Raw genomic sequence first — 17,495 nt, 5'->3', positions numbered from 1 at the left:
AGTATGGTGGCTTTGTCTTCTGTCACACAGGAAGAATTCCGTATGTTGGTGTTTAAAATAAAGCTAATATGCCTATTCCTAATTGCTCATTAACAGATGAATACATAAATTCATGGAATGTGGTTAGGTTAGCTGTCAGTCCCTCAGTGTATCTTAAGTACCTCTGTAAAAGTCCCTCTGTTCTAAGGGGAGAAAAGTCATCGCAAAACTCTTGTCAAGAAGTGGTATAGGTACAATTTCAGTAAATCAAGCTAAGGAAATGTGAAAAGCCAGGACAGAGTACAATTGTATGACTGTAGGTCCTTGTTTAAGTGCCTGGTTTTTGACTTTTTTTTTTTTTTTTTTTTTTTTTTTAATGGCTTTTTAGCTGGGAAATTACAGCTGAACTTCTGCACCACTGAATCGCTTCCAGTTTGGAGCCGTGTTACCTTTAGCAGAACTGCTTCTGGCTACACTGAAACACTGCCTTCTTCCATTACTCTCATAATCATCACAACGTGGATATATAAAGCAGTCAAGAAAAGACCTTAATATAGCTAACAGAAATGCATGATTTCAGCCTAAGCATTCTATTCTATTTTTTGGCTACTAGAGACATCTACGCAACTACAGAAGTCCACAGCTTGCAGTAGGAAAGCGTAAAACGTGCCAGGTAACCTGAGGTATTACTGCAAAGAACATCATTCCACACTAACAGAGAAGGCATTAGGTTATGATCAGCATCCTGTTAACAATTGCTCTACATTGAGTATGTGACAAAACCTGTATTTCTACTGCTCTTGGATTAGAGAAGGAAAGCAACTTTGTCAAGGGCTCTGACTGGGACAGTGTGTAGAGAAGTTCCAGGAAAGGCTGTAAGGCCAGTGAGGCTTTATGAAGCTCAGGAATAGCAGACGTTCTTTACATACAGCAAAGAAAAGAGGGAACATCCTTATTACAAAGTTTAATTCTGATATATATGATACCGGAATTACAAAATAAATCAAAAGATACATTCTGAGAAGCTCTGAGCCATGTATTTACCAAGGCAGAGGGACTTCAAATTCCATGCAGTTGAGAAAATAAATTGCTAGCAATGTGAAAAAGGATTTGGGGTCTCTAACAGATCTCCAAATAGATAATAGGTGATGAGGGAACATGCAGTGGTGGGCCAGAGGAAAGACAAATTCTTAAGGGAATAAAGGTAAGACTGGACAACAAGTGTTAGATAAGGCTTCTACTTGAACTAATTTGAAACATTATGATCAGCAATCAAATGCAGCTACTGTTCTTAAGAGTGATCAGGCACACTGCATGGCCAAAAGGAGACAAGCTCCAGATAACTGATGACAGCTAGAAGTCAGACCATGGTTGAAGCATGGATAAGTGAAATTCCAGTAGTACAGAAGGACTGGAGTAGTGTGGAAGGAGCTGAGGCTGTCATTGGAGTACAGCACACGTACCAGGCTACACAGAGTGTTTCATCTGCTTTAATCCTGAACATCGGTTTCAAAAAAACATGAATCACTTGCAGGCAGACTTTGTGACTCACTGCTACAGCGGATCTAACCACTGCTGACCCTGCCTGCATGCTGAAGTCTGGCATTCCTTCTTGGATCCATTCCTCTGGAAAAGAGCCTTTTTACTGGTTTGTACTAGAGAGCTGAGCTTAAACCAGGAAAACTTACAGCATTAAGCAAATAAACGTGCTATTTTCTCACACAGGATGAAATTCCAGGTATTTATTGCTGTATGTCTGCTTAATCCATTAATTTGTCTTACAGTAGTCATGAAGTGCCAAATCGTGTGCTACATGTAACATATCCTGTATTCCCTTCCAAATGCCATTTTACAGTGGGGGTGTGAAGCAGCGTAGCAGCAGTCACAAAACATGGCTTGAGCTTCTCTCAAGAGCTTAAAAATAACATTTGTATACAAGCTGAATACCGACATGTTAGTTAACAGGTCACTCAGCAATTCTAATAGAAGTATCTTCAGGTGGAAGTTTGCACTGTTAAAATTTATGACTCAGACCAAACATCCTCATCCCCACTGCAGTAACAAGATACTTGCAAAGACAAGAACTATGGTACGTAAATGTCACACGCAAGAACTGCTTCATTTCTATGAGAAGCAAAAATTGCTACGTAGAAGCAAGGAGAGGCCTAGCTAAGGCTATCACCTTTATTAAAAACATACACGTCCAAGTTTGGCAGTGGAATTCTATTTACCACCTTGAATGTTTCTTTATTGTGGGTTTGGTTTTTTGTTTTTCTTTTTGGTTAAGTACAAGTACTCTTCTTCCCCTCCCACCAAGCTCACTTTATAAATCCCCTTTATTTTTATTATACCTCCATATTATTTACAGGACTGCTAAAGATTAAGTACAAACTAGTATGAAATTAATGATAGCTTGCTCTTCAAATATGTATCCCATGGCTAAATAAATACCGAGTGATCTGGAGTTACGATTCAGAAGCATGTGTATCTGTGATGCCAGATGCCTTCTCATTACCAGCAGGGGATTCACTCGATCTGTCAACAATAGCTGCCTTAGAAGTTGGGGTAGCACTATCCAAGGTGAGCAGAGAGGTCTGTTCTACGTTTACAGCAGTGCCAGGGTCAACAGAAAAGCTTCCAGCTTGAGTCATGGTGGGAAGCAAATCTGTAGGCACTGTAGATACCTCTGTGACCAAAGGAAGCAGAGGAACGCATTTTGGTGGCATTAATGGAGGTGTTATTCCCATTAGATTCAAAGGCGGCAAAGAAGGAAGGGTTGGCATACCTAAGAATAAAAAAAGAGCAGTCAGCTGCTATATACCACACACAGATCTAAACAGATTCTGTGTTAGCTTAACATTTTCCTTTTTTTTAATCCCCTGTATATCCTTGGAGAGAACTCAGCAAGTTTGTTTCAATGGCTGATGCATTTATTTCAGAATCAAAAAATCAGAACAAACTCCAGTTTGCTTCTAGTCCTCGAGAGAGATGGGACTAAAATACTAATACTGATTATTAGATTTTTCTGGCCAGCAACAAGAAGTTAGTGAGAACTTCTGTGCAAGCTTCTAACTTCTTTTTGCTTGCTCCACGTGCATCTTCAGCACTTTGATTCAAAACATACAGGTAATATTAGTTGAAACCTTTGGCTTCCAATCAAGGTTCTTTGATCTTTGCTAAACAAGGAAACACTCTTTTTTTCTACCTGTAAAACTATGTACTTTCTTCCTTGGCACAGGACAGTCCCTTCGAAGAACATAAATTGTGTAACACAAGATGAAACAACTAAACAGACAGCGGCTTAGCGCTCCTTTCTCTTCAATCTGGGCAGTAACGTCAGCTCCCATTTCCAGCAAATGCTCCATTTATCCTCTTCAGGACTCCACCAGGTGGTTCCAAATGAGCATCAAAGATCGTCATGGAGAGACCCGCTATTACAGCATTTCAGTTTGCAGGAGCACTTACCAGGCTGTACCATTTCCGGAACGATGTGCGGTGCCGGCAAATTAAGTTTGGACAGATCAGTCAGGTTGGGGAGCCCCGCTGGCAATGGCATCAGACCTGAGAGAAGAATGAAAAAATGACAGTTCACAACTTGTTGTTTCTTATCTCTGACTGCTTCTGAGATCTTACTGGTTTTAGTTAAATTTTACGATTCTGCTTTACATTTTACCATTCTTACATACAAAAATGCAGGTTCTCCTGAGTTTCAGCTATGAGGTTGTGAACGAACAGTTGCCTGCTGCAGGAACCCTGTACCAGTAAAATATATAAATCCCAATGCTTTTCTTATTTCAAGAAATTAATAGGTGTTTTTTCCAAAGTTTGGTTTTCAACAAAGATAGTTGTCTGAATGCAACACTGTACCAGAAGCCCTCTTTTCTTAATCTGAGCATAAAAGAATGAAATGAGAAAAGAATGAGCATAACAGAATGAAATTCAGAAGAAAACAGCATTAAAAGGTCAGAAATCTTAATATTAGTACTCGTTTTATAACTGAAGTTAAACACTAAAATTGATAGAAAAGGCAAAACAGCAACTTTCAAAGTTAGGAAGGGTTGAAAATACAACACAAACATGCACAAAACACAACAGATGCCCTTCCATGATTGTGTTTGCTGCAGACCATCTTTTTCCTTCTGATTTTCCTGTCCTAGCAGAGCTGCATTTCTGGCACAATGGCTTTCTTCCTACTTCATGGTTTGATTAGTTCAGGGACCTTTAGCTCTGACTTGAATTGTTGATACTACAGTAACAATGGGGAGAAGAGGGAGAACATCTAAAAGCAGACCACAGCACAAACATTTTGATTAAAAGCAGCCTTCCTGGCCTACCTGGAAAATTATTAGCCACAAAGGCTGACATCATATAAGTCAAAGACCTTTCAGTTCAGTTATAAGCAGTTTGTTTTGATTCTTTGCAATCCCTAATCTGAAATATATGGAACTTCACACAGATTCACTCAAACTTTAAACCTTGATATATTTAAGACTGACAGTTTCACTATTATGCACATGCAAATTGTAAGCAATATCCTGGTAATTTTCCAAAAGGCAACCACACTATTCAGAGGGCAAAGTGTATGAAAAATCTGTACTTTCAGGTTTGAGGAAAGGAGTTATATGCAACAGGAAACGAAAAGCCATTAACAGAAGCTAAACTTAGTGATCTGCCATTTTACCTACACAGTACAAGACTGAAGTTCCCTCCCTGTAAGCTGGCAGTCAGCTTTCCTACTTCCTGTAACCTTCTATGTTACAGAGCATACCTGCAAATATTACTTCAAATCTTAGTCTACTTGTCTCATAGCATGCACAACAAAACAGAGTTCCTTCAGCATTTTGGGACGCACAGCTGGGTCTGGTATTACTGCACCAACAATGTGGCAAAACCCCAGACAAACCTTATTTGCACTACAAGTATTTCTGGCATACCAGTGCTCAATACATTGGTCGTTATCAGAAATAATGCACAATAGTTCTTTAGACAGACATTGTTTTTGTGTTACTGGTTTAGGTTACTAAATAATTCAGAAACAGTAACTGCAAGGTGCAGCTGTATGCTCTTAGCCATCTAGTTATATGAAGAACAAGCTAAGCATTAAAAAGAAGGCCACTAAAATGGAGTCTTAAGAGGTGAAAGGAATGCAGCAACAGGCAAGAAATGCCTTCCCGCATTTTTTGCTACCCTGATGTCTGAGAGAAAAATACAAAGTGGCATGCAGCTTCACAGTTTCCAAAGTATTTTGCAGCATACATTGTATGAAGCGTAACAAGTAACAATGTACCACCTCCAGGACCACAGCAAATTGCATAGCTAACGCCTGGAGAAATCCCAATGGTCTGTCTATTGTGCAGGGGCCTGACGGGTCAATAATTATCAGCTCTCTTTCCAGCTCAGCCCTCTGTGCTACAGACATGCTGTGCACATGGCTCTTCAAAAACAATTAAACATTACAGAGGATGCATAAAAGCGTTTTGATATTAAATGCCTACGTTGTGTGAAGCTGTAGTCCAACCAGCCCCAAAAAAACAGTGGAAGAGACTGGCCTTTTCCTTTTTCTTTTTAAGTTTTTGTTTCAGGAAGGTCTCAAGCCATGTTACCTACTCACCAGGTAGTGTTGTTGCTGGGTTAACAGGTGGCACGGAGGTAAGGGACTGACTGACCTGTGGTGGTAACAACGGGACTGTCGGAACTCCTGCTGGAGCACACAGGAAAACAGACGTCAATTTTAAGAGTACTACACTTCAGTGACTGTAGTCCTCAAGAGAGTACAAATGAATAATTGCTCACAGGAGATTCTTATTTGCCTTAAATAACCATGAAACACAAAGAAAAATAGTATACGATAAAAATAGAATAACACACATTTTCTTTCTGACAAAAGTTATCAAATCTCTTCTGAACAAATAAAGAACACTCACAGTGTGAAATACATTATTACAGCACTCTAGCCTTTGTTGTTCAGAAAAGTTTGGGAAAGAGAAAGAGAGAAGTTTATTTTCCCTCCTGCCCTCTTTTAAACCAATGGAAACATAGTAAGTTTTTCAGTCAGTCTACCTGGGCATTTCAGGAGTAACTTCCATACTGACCTGTACTGAGAACATTACTGACAGCAGTCGAGGATGAGCTAATAGAAAGTCCTGACAGACTCTGCTCGAGTCCTGCTGGCCCAGGGGGTAATGCCGGTGAGGGGTTAACTGATGACAGCTGAACCTTTCCAGCAGGAAAAAAAGAAAGTTTCATAATCGGGGTTGGTTTTCGTAAGAACCAAAAAAAGCAGAAACCCATAATCCAAATTACAGAACCAAAGAGGTGACTGCAGCTTACCTCTGTAAAGCCATCTTTGAGAGGACTGAGAGATGCACTGGGCAGCTGTCCTGGGAGAGAGATTTTCTTTCCCTCTTCAAATGGGCGTGTAGGTATCCTATGCAAATAACCATAGCCAATGCCACACCCTAGGCTTTTAAAAATGAACGCAGACGTCAGTAAAATGACTTCATTATCAAGACTCCACAGGAAGCAATGAACAAATGACTCAAGGTGGCAGCAAGTTTCAAGATCAGCTCTGTACAATCAGTTGTGTTTACAGAAAAAAAGGCCAAGTATCTGCTATGGAGAAACAACACCATGAGACAACAGAACCAGGAATTCTGTAACTTTCAGCAATAAACATTTAGCACAGAAGTTTCATTGTTATTTAAACCAACCAGTTGTATTAGCTGTATCACTATAGAATTCAACTTGTACCTGTTGTTTGCAGCTGCCTGTTCAGGGTACTGTGCAACAATGCAGGAATATACTACAGCCTCTGTTGTATTCGAACTCTAATGCAGAAAGCATTACTAACTAAAACTGAATTTGAAGTAAATACGTAATTGACTACAGCAGAAACCCCTTGGATATAAGGCAAGTTTTTTTTTTGGGTATTGCAAAGAACTGAAGCAAGCAGCTTTTAGACTAGTACTGTAAAAAAGTTGTGCCACCCCTCTTTGCTCCCAGTAGTGTACTTTTTCCCTTACCTGCCTTCTCCACCCCAGGCAGAATTTGGAGTTATCACCACTTCCCGGCAGTTATCTGTGTCTGTGTTATATACATAAAGTTTTAATGGCTTTGCTTCATGTGTTTCAATAAGGGAGAAGAGATCTTCAGTCTGCAAAAGGATAATAACGACCTTATTTATCATGTTGTCATTATAATTTGACATGACACCAGCTTCCTAGTCCTAATTTTCCACAACAATCATAGTAACTGCTACACAGTGCAGTCGTGGTGCTGCTGTTTTATCCCACTGTCAGCTGTGCTTCGCCAGCACAACTCAGAAGGCATGTGCGACGACCTCAGATGTGAAATCTGCTGTTTGAATTACTTAACATTAGCATTTTGTAGTCTAATATATGCCTTCATAAAGATATTTAGGAGCAGTTCTTAATTTCCATAGTTGCATTTAAGCACAGTGAAGAAGCAGTGAGTCAGAACTTCTTCTTTTTTGTATTAAGTTACTTCACTTAGCAATGATAGAAACAGCCCTAGTGTATTTTCTATTAAGAATAAAAATAAATGAATGTGAAGAAACTTATGTACACATATACCTCATTCATGACAGTATCTGCTCCAATGATGTAATCACTATGAGGTCTGAGCCCAGCTAATGCAGCAGGAGAGTTTGGTTCCACTTCCTAGTTGTAAGAAGGAAAGTTACAAAACATTATAAAACAGCCAGGGTGTTGCAGAACAGCTTCCATACACACTTCACACAAGTTTGGGGTCAGACAGACAAACCTCTCCAACTCTGATCCAGTTTTCAACCCAGGGAGTAAAACAGACCCTAAGCCTATAGAACAACATCTGCCTGACAGACACAACAGTTACTGTTACAAGGAGTTCTGAATACTGTGCAGTAACACTAATAGAAATACAAGACTTCCTAATGCTCTCAGACACTGTTTTACTTCAAAAGCCTTTCAAAAAAAACCCACAGCCAATGAACAGAGAACCGAGCAATTTCATCTCACGCCTTGCACTCTCCCTTGCAAGTCACTTTCCAGTAAAGAGACTGAGAAGGTTTAACAGCAAACAACAAATTTTGGAGAAAGAAAACTAGTTGGAAGTTGTACGTACCAGTACGTGCCACACATTTTCATTGGCCCCATCGAAGCTGCAGAAACGGATGCTCACCCCCAGCAGGCCCTGCCCACCCCACATGTTGCTGGGGGTCACTGATGTTTCCCTCAGTTCCAGTGTCTTGCTGCTGTACACCAGCATTTTTACAGGTTTTTCAACATTTGCTTTCAACAGGTCCTTGAGAGTGTCATTGTCTTTATTCTGTGAGCATTCAAACAAAGTCTGATTTAGTATCGAACACAGCAAGCATCCCATTCCACAGCAACATTTCTGTATTTCAGAGGTCCAATGAATGCAGGCATTCTTAACTCTGCAATTAAATTCTTATTACAGAAATGCCAGAAGACCAATTCCAAACTGCAAGTCTGGAGAACTAACTACAGGGCCTACTTCTTATGCCTCCAAAGAACAAAATCCTTTCAAGTAGAGCAGATATGCCCAGAGAAGAGGTAAGGATAATTCACTGTAGGCTGAGCTCTTTCCACAAGCTCTCAGACATGACCTGCAGCTCTACAGAGGCTTTCATGAACACAGCCACACGGGAAGAGCTTACCCACAGCTTCTTACTACTGCTCTGATGATTTGCTCTGCTTGGAAACTTCCTCACATGATAATAGCTTCCCGGCTAATAGCTTTGACTACAGTTCTTTCTATCAACTTGTTTCGAATGAAACTAGTTCACAGGTTCTCACGCAGGCAGTGTTAGGACGTATGGTGGGCACTAGCACAGGCAGTGGGAGGTACAGCAGCAGGCAGCAGTCTCTCCTGCCAGTGCAGATGTTTGCAGAGCACTGCATCCCCACCCCTCAGCTTCATTTCTGATAGAATTCTAACTGTAAGCTGAAAGAAATTGATCTCTGAAGCAGTCAGGCTTTCCTGTCTTAAGCCAAGGATATATTATGCACATTTCAATAAAAGAAACAGAATTATATAGCAGTTAAGATTCCCAGCACACTGCTTGTTTCACAGTCAGTATTACACAACAGCAACATACTTACCAATCTCGAACCATTAATAGATACAATAAAATCAAAGAACGGCTCCAATCCAGCCCTGTGACCTGGGGAGTTTTCTTGTACCTAAGAAAATTAAACAAGAGTTCAGCAGAAGTGTACCAATGCTGAATTACAGAATAGAGTTGTATTTCCAGTTGAACAAACCGTAGTTTTAGAAGGTGTTGATATTGTACGTATTTTTAATTTGTTCAAATTTAAAAGAAATCTCTCAAAAATAAATAAGTAAATAAATAAATAAAGGGAAAGGCATAAATATTATTTTAATTGAGGAGCAACAACAGTAACCACTCGCCCAGTCAAACAACAATTCTGAAAATGTTGGTTAAAAAGCAGCATTTTTCCCCAGAAGCAACAACAGCAGGACCTGCTTTTAACCTTACACTTACTAGAGGCAAAGGAGAGCTGCAGCTGTGTAAGCACAGGTACCAGCCCATGCTCACATGTCACCTACTGACATTCTTGACCCCACTCTCTGAGAGCACCCACACAACCTGTGATGTGCTGCCATACCAGCACAAGCAAAGGGACGTGTGCCGTCCTGCAGCTGCCGCCACTCAAATCATTTGTCTGCTGCACTCACATGGGGCACAACTACTGGCCACACCGCTTGGAATGTGAAAGTCTGCTTCTCATTCCAAATGGAGCAGCTGACAGATGTATTTTTGTGTGTTGTTTATTCATGATGACATGCATTGCCAAAAGGCAAAAGAAACCCCAATACAGCTATCAGATTTCTCCTGCAGCCTTTGGGGCAAAGTGTACCTGTCTTCATTTGTAAGCTGATTCCTCGTTAGCTTTTCTTTTACATGCTACATTCATCTTCTAAAAGTTCTGTGAAGTGTCAGCCTTCACCGTGTGGTTTGTCACCTGTTAATCCACCTGATAGACCTGGTACAGATCCGGACACTCGTTCAGTGCCCGTCTGCTTCCGCAGGAATTGAGCTTTCTTAACATGACTCATCTAGAAAAAAAATACTGTAATATGAGGAAAAAAAACACATTTGCTAGCTACTAAAATTGGCCTGTTTGAATCTGTTTACCTCCTCCTGACACATTTACAATGTCAGAGGTTGGAAAAAGCTCAGATGACTCACAGGGAGCCTGTTGTAACAGATGCCAGAAGCCTAGGACATTAGTGCCCCATAGTCTCAACATTCATTAAAGAAAAAATAATCCGGAATCAGTAGTTCCACTAATTGCTTTCAAAATTTGGTTAAGCAGCCAAGTACAAATTCAACATTATCCCAGTCAAAGCAATAAAAACAACTGAGTACAAATCCACAATTCCAAGCTGAAGTGTCTCTGCAAGGTGCCTGCCTGCACCTCGGACACACTGCTCTGCACTGGGGTGCTGGCTGTCAGCTCAGCAGCCATGTGGCAGCTGTGGGAGCACAGCTCTGTGCCAGGCAAACAGCCCACAGCTCTGCCAGCCACACTTGTGGAGACGCTTCTATAGGAGCACCTACGATAGATGAGGACTGTACATGCTCAGCATCCATCAGCATCAGGCTCACCAGCACCTGAAATTGACAGATTCTGTGTTCCAAGTACATTACTTACAGTCTGCCCAAATGGATGGAGGGACTGTGAGTTCCCAAGTTCTAACAGATCTGATTGCAGCAATTATCTCCACATGTTGCACACCTCCTCCCAAACCCATCAGAACACTGAACACTTCACACGGACAGTTTCTAAGAGTGCATGCAGAGGCTGCCAGGAAGCTGTGTCTGAAGGAAATCAGGGCCTTATAGCTGCATAAATCACACAGAAGTACACAGCTGGACATCCCCTTTCTGCCACCCTGCCGCCTGTGATGTACAGGTTCAGGAACAGTTCTGTATTTCCCAGCCTTGTTTGGGCCCAGTGACGCTGACGGAAAAGTATTTTTACTCCTGACAGCCCCAGATAAAAACCCAGAAGTGCTGAGCTCAATCCACAAGAGAACTTCCCTCTCTAAGGAGGTGACAACTTCAGCACCCCACAGCACCACCATGGCCCTCAGCTTTCAGTTGCATCCCACTTCCAGCCACCAGCAGCCAGCACCCAGTGCACTGCAAGGCTCGCTGCAGGGAGCTCTGAGGTCAGGGTGCTTCTGGGAAGTGCAGCAGTAAGAGACTGAGCTCTGGTGAGGCCACACCTCGAGTACTGTGTCTAGTTTTGGGCCCCTCACTGCAAGAAAGATACTGAGGCCTGGAGCAGGTTCAAAGAAGGGCAACAAAGCTGGTACTGGGTCTGGAGCACAGGGCTTATGAGGAGTGGCTGAAGTAGAGGGAATGGCTTCATGCTGCACCAGGGGAGATTTAGGCTGGACATTAGGAAATACTACTTTTCTGAAAGAGTGGTCAGGCACTGGAATGGGCTGCCCAGGGAGGTGGTGGAGTCACCGACCCTGGAGGTGTTCAAGGAATGTTTGGATTTTGTGTTGAGGGACATGGTTTAGTGAGTACTACTGGTAATGGGTGGATGGTTGGACTGGATGATCTCGTGGGTCTTTTCCAACCTTGGCATTTCTGTGATTTCTGCGGTTTCTGATAAGCAGTGTTCTGGGAAACATGAAGGCACACAAACCTTGCTATGACTGACAGAAATAATAAAGATCCCATTTATCTGTGTGTAAGTTCTCAGCCCCTGGTGCATCTTTGTACTTTGCAAGTATTGAGTCACTTATCTTTGTAACTGAGTAAAGATCGAGGAGAAAAAAACATAATCAAGTGATACCACTCACAGTTGGTAGAGTAGGCAAGATTCTACCTGTGGCAGCTTGGGAAACCTCGTTCTCTAAAAGCCAGCTGTTATTTCAGACATATAAGTTACAGACACTGTGGGTAAATGCCATGACTGTCTATCAGTGAACAAAAGCAGAGGCATAGACTATAGGCAGAAGCTATGGAACTGCCACTCCAAGAGGCTTTTAAGAGCAAGTGAAGAAAATCCATGGAATGCTGAACGCCAGGAGACAGAGGAAGGCCTTGTGACCCATTCAGCCCCATCTAACTGTGCAGGACTCCAGTTGCTCACTGAGATGGCTGCACTTTGCTGTCAGGGAACAAGTTTCAAGGTCAAGGCACTCATAGTCAACTGTATCACCATGAAAACTTTTTCAGTAAACACAAAGTTTCTTTTTGCTGAAAACACTTTCCTTTCAAACACTGTAACTCTATGCCTACATGGCAGATGTTACATTTTACACATTATAATAAGGCTGTGGTCACAATTTTAGGCCCTGAGCTACAGGAACTGTGGAACTGTGTGGAAACCATGATTTCTGAAAGCAGACGAGGGCTCTCATCACCTGTGAAAGTAGCATATCTTCTACAAGAGCCACTTAAACCTCACAGAAGCCTAGCTTCAGTATGTAGTTTTAGTATGTATTTTAGGGAGCAGAAGCTCCAAAGCTTCCCCCCTCCAAAATAAGAAATCCTTACTAAGTATTTACTTTATTAGAAATAAAGTGCTGCAGAAATAGGTTGGTTTGGTACTTCTTTTACACGCTCCACAATGGGTAATAAAAGTTCATGATGTAGTCTATAAGTCATTCTTGTTATGTCTCACAGAATCACTTTTACTTCCCTCAGATATTTCAAACACACGACACAGTATAACTGCATTGAATTTCTTTACAAAACAATCTGGTTTTGAGACAAAAAGCTCCACAAGCTTTTTGTAAGAAATAAATTCCCTCCACATGGCATCAGATTTTACTGTTAGTACAGAGCACTTACATCAGGTGTTCAAAAGCAGCCTCCTTTAGAAGAGAAAAATCCTCTTCATGGCTGCATGCTTGTAACTTCACCACAGTGAATGGAGGCACTCCACTTAAGTTAGAAATCTCAACTTTGGGCACTGTTGGTGAGAACAGCACACAATACAACATAATCTCCAGCATTTTAGATCATTTATTTCAGAAGGAACTGACAGATTGCCCCAGATGTGTGCAAATTGCAGCAGTTATCCATTTGCTCTGCTGAACAAGTAAGTTTTCAAAATTCTGTTTCTATCTAGTTTGAAGAGCGTACACAAATGTGTATTGAACATGCACAGAGGCAGACTGTTGCCCTACTCCGCCACATCACTTATGTTAAAGGACACACGTTTGCTTCCACCAGAAGAACAACCAGCAGTGACACCTCCTAGCAGGAGCTCAGGACACGTGCTGTCAGGCTGGGAGGCACCAATGACAAACTTAGCAGCTCATTGCATGAATCACTAAAGGAAAGTCTACAGCAAAAGCATATATGACAAAGATGTGCCCTAAAAATTGTTCCGAACATGTGACAGATTATTAGGTCTGCCTATGAAGAGACTATGGTAACAAAACACTTCGTAACTTTTGCCCCCTCTTAAAGAAAAACCAGTTGTATTTCAGGGCCTAGGAAGCTCAGCAGGGCAATCCCCAGCAACTCTTTCCATCACATATGCCTGTGATGAAATTGCTTTCCTTCTACAGTGGATTCATGCTTCCTGTTATATGTCCATGATAAAAAAAAAAAACTCACAACAAGAGCAATACTGCTAAAATGCAGTGCAGAAGTGCCAAAAAGTCTCAAGCAAACTGCAGAAAAGATGAGATAGATTAACAATTAAAACCTTCATATTATTCACCCACTCCGTGTTTCTGGTCCTGTTTCAAGTGACCAGCACAGCACCTCCCACCAGCTCAGCAGGGAGGCAGTTTGTGCTGTCTCAAAGTCTCGATGTAGGCAACCCGGGCCTCCCAGCTCTCGCTTGGTTTATCTTTGCTGACAACTTCTTGCAGTGCTCCAGGGTCCTTCTGAACCACATACCCCACTTGTTTCATGGCTTCCTGACACGCAGCTCTCATTTACCCACCCCACCCAAAGAAATACTTCTAAAAACCGGAAACAGTTCTTCTGAGGTTTTCCAACATTGATGAGATCTTCAAGCCCTACCACTATATTCATTTATAAAAGTTTGGCTTCTCCAAAGACATCTAACCCTATCTGAAATGGATCCATAACACAGGTATACACAGATACAGATATATATATGATTTGCCCAATTAAAACACTGAGCTCACAAGTAAAGCCGCTCGGGTTCAGAATGGAAGTCAGAACAGCACTGCCCAGCACTGCTCATCAGGGTCAGGTGCAGAGCAGAGCTCCTCTAACAGGGAAGTTGAATGTTCTGCCATTGAAGAACTGCTTGCAGAGCACCAACTGCAGAGTCACACTTGGAAAAATTAAGGAGGAAAGCTCTTGCCAATATATGTCACGTATATTTCAATATAAGCAGTGCACACCACAGTTGTTGAACTTCGGAGTTTTTCTCTAATTTGGGCCTGAGATCCCAACAACATCCAGTACTGATTGAGCTCCTTCCTGACCAGGATCATGATGCAACTTCAACGTCTAACAACAGAAAAAAACAGTTGTTCACAGTTGTGGCATCTGAAGACATCAGCAGGAGGGCAGGGCAGTGACAAAGACCCACAGAAGTGCCTGTGGGTCCTTCCCTGTGCTTGATGGGGAAATGCTGTCTTTGCACAAATGCACTCTGTCACCATGCACCTAGCAATTGCATTTACAAAGACTGTTAATTAAACACTGCCACCTCAAGCCACAGCAAAACCACTGCAATCAAAAGGTGCACAAATGACTATAAAATTGTCAGATTCTAGGATTACAACAAAAGACACGAGGATTAGTAAGTTGTGATGCATCTCTTACAAAGCACAGTGCACTCTAATCAAACGGCACGAGCTGATGAGTCTGACAGAACTAACTGCAGACTGCTTATTCTACAGCCACCAACAGTAAAAAGCAGCCAATATTATCACCATCTCATGCTGAATGAACAAGTCTCTTTCAGAACGCACCTTTCACCTGTCAAACTACAAACACATATTTTGAGGTGGAAGAAAAAACCCAAAATGGATTATTATATGTTAGTTAAATAAGAAGAAATAAACAAGGACCAACATGACTTTAGCTTATGTGGCAGTTTCAGCACATGACTGTTTGGATCTGCTCAGAATGTCACTGCCTGCTTCCCAAAGGCATCATACAAGATCTTAACTCCTGGAAGACTCTCCATTCATTCTCCACACACAGAAACCAGACAAAGCAGCAGTAATTATCTGGACAGGCTGGAGAGCTGGGCTGAAGCCAATGGAATGAGTTTCAACAAGGCCAAATGCTGGGTCCTGCACTTCGGCTACAACAACCCCAGGCGATGCTACAGGCTTGGGGCGGAGGACTGCGTAGAGGAAATGGACCTGGGGGTATTGATTGATGCTCGGCTGAACATGAGCCGACAGTGTGCCCAGGTGGCCAAGAAGGCCAATGGCATCCTGGCTTGCATCAGAAACAGTGTTGCAAGCAGGAGCAGAGAGGTGATTGTTCCCCTGTACTCGGCACTGGTGAGGCCGCACCTCGAGTGTGTCCAGTTTTGGGCCCCTCACTGCAAGAAAGACCCTTTCTTTCAGAGGCCCTGGAACGTGTTCAAAGGAGGGCAACAAAGCTGATGAGGGGTCTGGAACACAGGTCATATGAGGAAAGGCTGAAGGAGCTGGGAATGTTCAGCCTGGAGAAGAGGAGGCTCAGGGGAGACCTCATTGCTCTCTATAACTTCCTGCAGGGAGGTTGTAGTGAGCTGGGGGTCGGCCTCTTCTCTCGTGTCATTAGTGATAGGACCAGGGGGAATGGCTTCAAGCTATGGCAGGGGAGATTCAGGCTGGACATGAGGAAGTATTACTTTTCAGAAAGGGTGGTCAGGCACTGGAACGGACTGCCCAGGGAGGTGATGGAGTCACCGACCCTGGGGGTGTTCAAGGAAAGACTGGATGTTGTGTTGAGGGACATGATTTAGTGGGAGCTATTGGGAATAGGTGAACGGTTGGCCTGGATGATCTTTTCGGTCCTTTCCAACCTTGGTGATTCTGTGATTCTTATTCACAAGGGCAGTTCCTGTGCCCCTTCACGCTCCCAAAAGGTGGCACTGGCTGGAGGCAGAGAGCTGACACGAGAGGACTGGATAACAACAGCCCCCCAGAGCAGCACTCACCATAAGGGTGCTGCGTGAGGCAAACACGCAGCGATGTGCAGATGGCTGTCAGCTGCCGGCAAAGTTCCTGCACTGCCCCGCGCATCAGATCCCAGGGCAGAACCCACCCACCGTGCTACAGCAAGGACTCCCAAAAGGCCGCTCACAGAACAGCCTACCGAGATATCTGCCGCACGCGGAGCCGTAGCGAAGCAGAGCTGTGCAGTTACTCCCGACAGCAGCGAGGCCTTCCCGGATGTCGGGACCCGGCCGGTAGGCGCAGCGCTGCTCCGCAGCACCCGACGCGCCTCCCCGGCAGCGCCGACGCATACCGCTCCCGCCAGCCGCCGTGACGGAGCGCTTGACAGCAGCATGCGGCGCAGCCCGGCCCTACGAGCGCGTGGCCCGCGGGCAGCACGTCAGAAGTGATTCCTGAAGGGCGAAGAGGGAGAAGCGGCACCCCGCCCGCCGCCCCTCCGGCCCGGTAGCAGCCGATGCGCAGCCCTTCGCGGGCCGGGCCGGGGCCCCTAGGCGCGGCCGAGAGCTCGGGATGGACCCCGGGAGCCGCGGCGTGGCCCGATCCCGATGGCTGGGGCTCCCCGCCGTCTGGACGGGGACCGCGCCGCGCCGCCCTCAGCCCCGGCACGGGGTAACCGCCCGCCCGGGGGCCGCTCGGGGCGCGGAGCCGGGGCAGAGGCCCGTCGGCGGCCGCGGGCCTACCGGCCCCAGGGCCCGCGCCCGCCTCCCTCACCCGCAGGACGTGGTAGCCCTCGGTGCCCCCTCCGGGGATCTCCACACTCGGCGACGCGCCCATGGCGGCGGCGGCCGCACAAAGCCCGGCGGCACGGACGTGGCACTCGCTCCCGCCCGCCTCGGCAGGGGCGGGGCAGGCCGCGCGCGGGGCACTCTGGGACGCCGCGCTGCGGCGCCCCCTGCCGGACGCGGGCCAGAGCCGGGAGGAGGTCGTACGGCGGCCGGCAGAGGCCATTCAGCCGAGAGGAGCGGCCGCGAAGGCGGCGCGGCGACACCGTGAGTTCCGCCCATCCTGCTCGTCTCCGGCGCTGCGGCGCCCCCTGGCGGCCGGGAATTGATATGCCGACGGAAGGCGCCGGCTCTGCTCTGCCCGTCTTAGGAGAGCGCCGGCGGCAGAGCGACGACGGCGGGTGGCAGCAATGCTTCTGGGACTGCGTCCCTCCGCTCGGGAGCTGCATCCCCCAGGAGCTGTCATTTTTGTTGTCGGTTTGTTCTCACAGAACCAAAGAAGTTTTCCTCTTCCTAGGGAGATCTGTAAATGTCTCGTGCCAGCATGCGGCGATCCCAGCAATGGGCAAGCACTCTTCGTTCTTCAGCACCTTTCAAACCAGCCCCTTTTGG

General features: G+C 44.7%; 2 protein-coding genes across 14 annotated transcripts in view; one reads left to right on the top strand and one right to left on the bottom strand.

Moving 5' to 3' along the window:
• Positions 1–2,302, top strand: part of TLK1 (tousled like kinase 1) — a 79,450-nt gene extending 77,148 nt beyond the window's left edge. For all 12 annotated transcript variants that reach the window (XM_052674644.1, XM_052674646.1, XM_052674645.1 and 9 more), the window contains one exon: positions 368–2,302. The gene's annotated coding sequence lies outside the window, so the exon portion shown is untranslated. The remainder of the gene's footprint in view (positions 1–367) is intronic.
• On the bottom strand, positions 1,707–17,021 carry GORASP2 (golgi reassembly stacking protein 2). Of its 2 annotated transcripts, none has more exons than XM_052674658.1 (10): positions 16,873–17,021; positions 9,102–9,182; positions 8,101–8,304; positions 7,572–7,658; positions 7,002–7,132; positions 6,310–6,442; positions 6,072–6,195; positions 5,591–5,680; positions 3,445–3,540; positions 1,707–2,764 (listed from the first exon to the last, which is right to left on the bottom strand). In XM_052674658.1, exons 1-10 carry the CDS (start codon positions 16,933–16,935, stop codon positions 2,445–2,447), a joined length of 1,329 nt encoding a protein of 442 aa, XP_052530618.1. In that variant the 5' UTR covers positions 16,936–17,021; the 3' UTR covers positions 1,707–2,444. The 2 variants fall into 2 exon arrangements, with proteins under 2 accessions (XP_052530618.1, XP_052530619.1); XM_052674659.1 differs by having other exon boundaries at positions 5,591–5,677; positions 16,873–17,020.
• Between the last annotated feature and the right edge of the window lie 474 nt (positions 17,022–17,495).

The sequence above is a fragment of the Tympanuchus pallidicinctus genome, unplaced genomic scaffold, assembly GCF_026119805.1.
Source record: "Tympanuchus pallidicinctus isolate F22 unplaced genomic scaffold, pur_lepc_1.0 scaffold15, whole genome shotgun sequence".
In the NCBI taxonomy this organism is placed as follows: Eukaryota; Metazoa; Chordata; class Aves; order Galliformes; family Phasianidae; genus Tympanuchus; species Tympanuchus pallidicinctus.
This window is presented reverse-complemented; position numbering and strand designations above follow the sequence as displayed.

Excerpts from the sequence above, each read along its gene's own strand:
- GORASP2 (XM_052674658.1), bottom strand. The coding sequence starts at position 16,935 with ATGGGCGCGTCGCCGAGTGTGGAGATCCCCGGAGGGGGCACCGAGGGC. Across the intron at positions 9,183-16,872 it reads AGGGCTACCACGTCCTGCGG|GTACAAGAAAACTCCCCAGG; the intron begins GTGAGGGAGGCG and ends TAATTTTCTTAG. Across the intron at positions 3,541-5,590 it reads CCCAGCAACAACACTACCTG|GTCTGATGCCATTGCCAGCG; the intron begins GTGAGTAGGTAA and ends TTCTTCTCTCAG.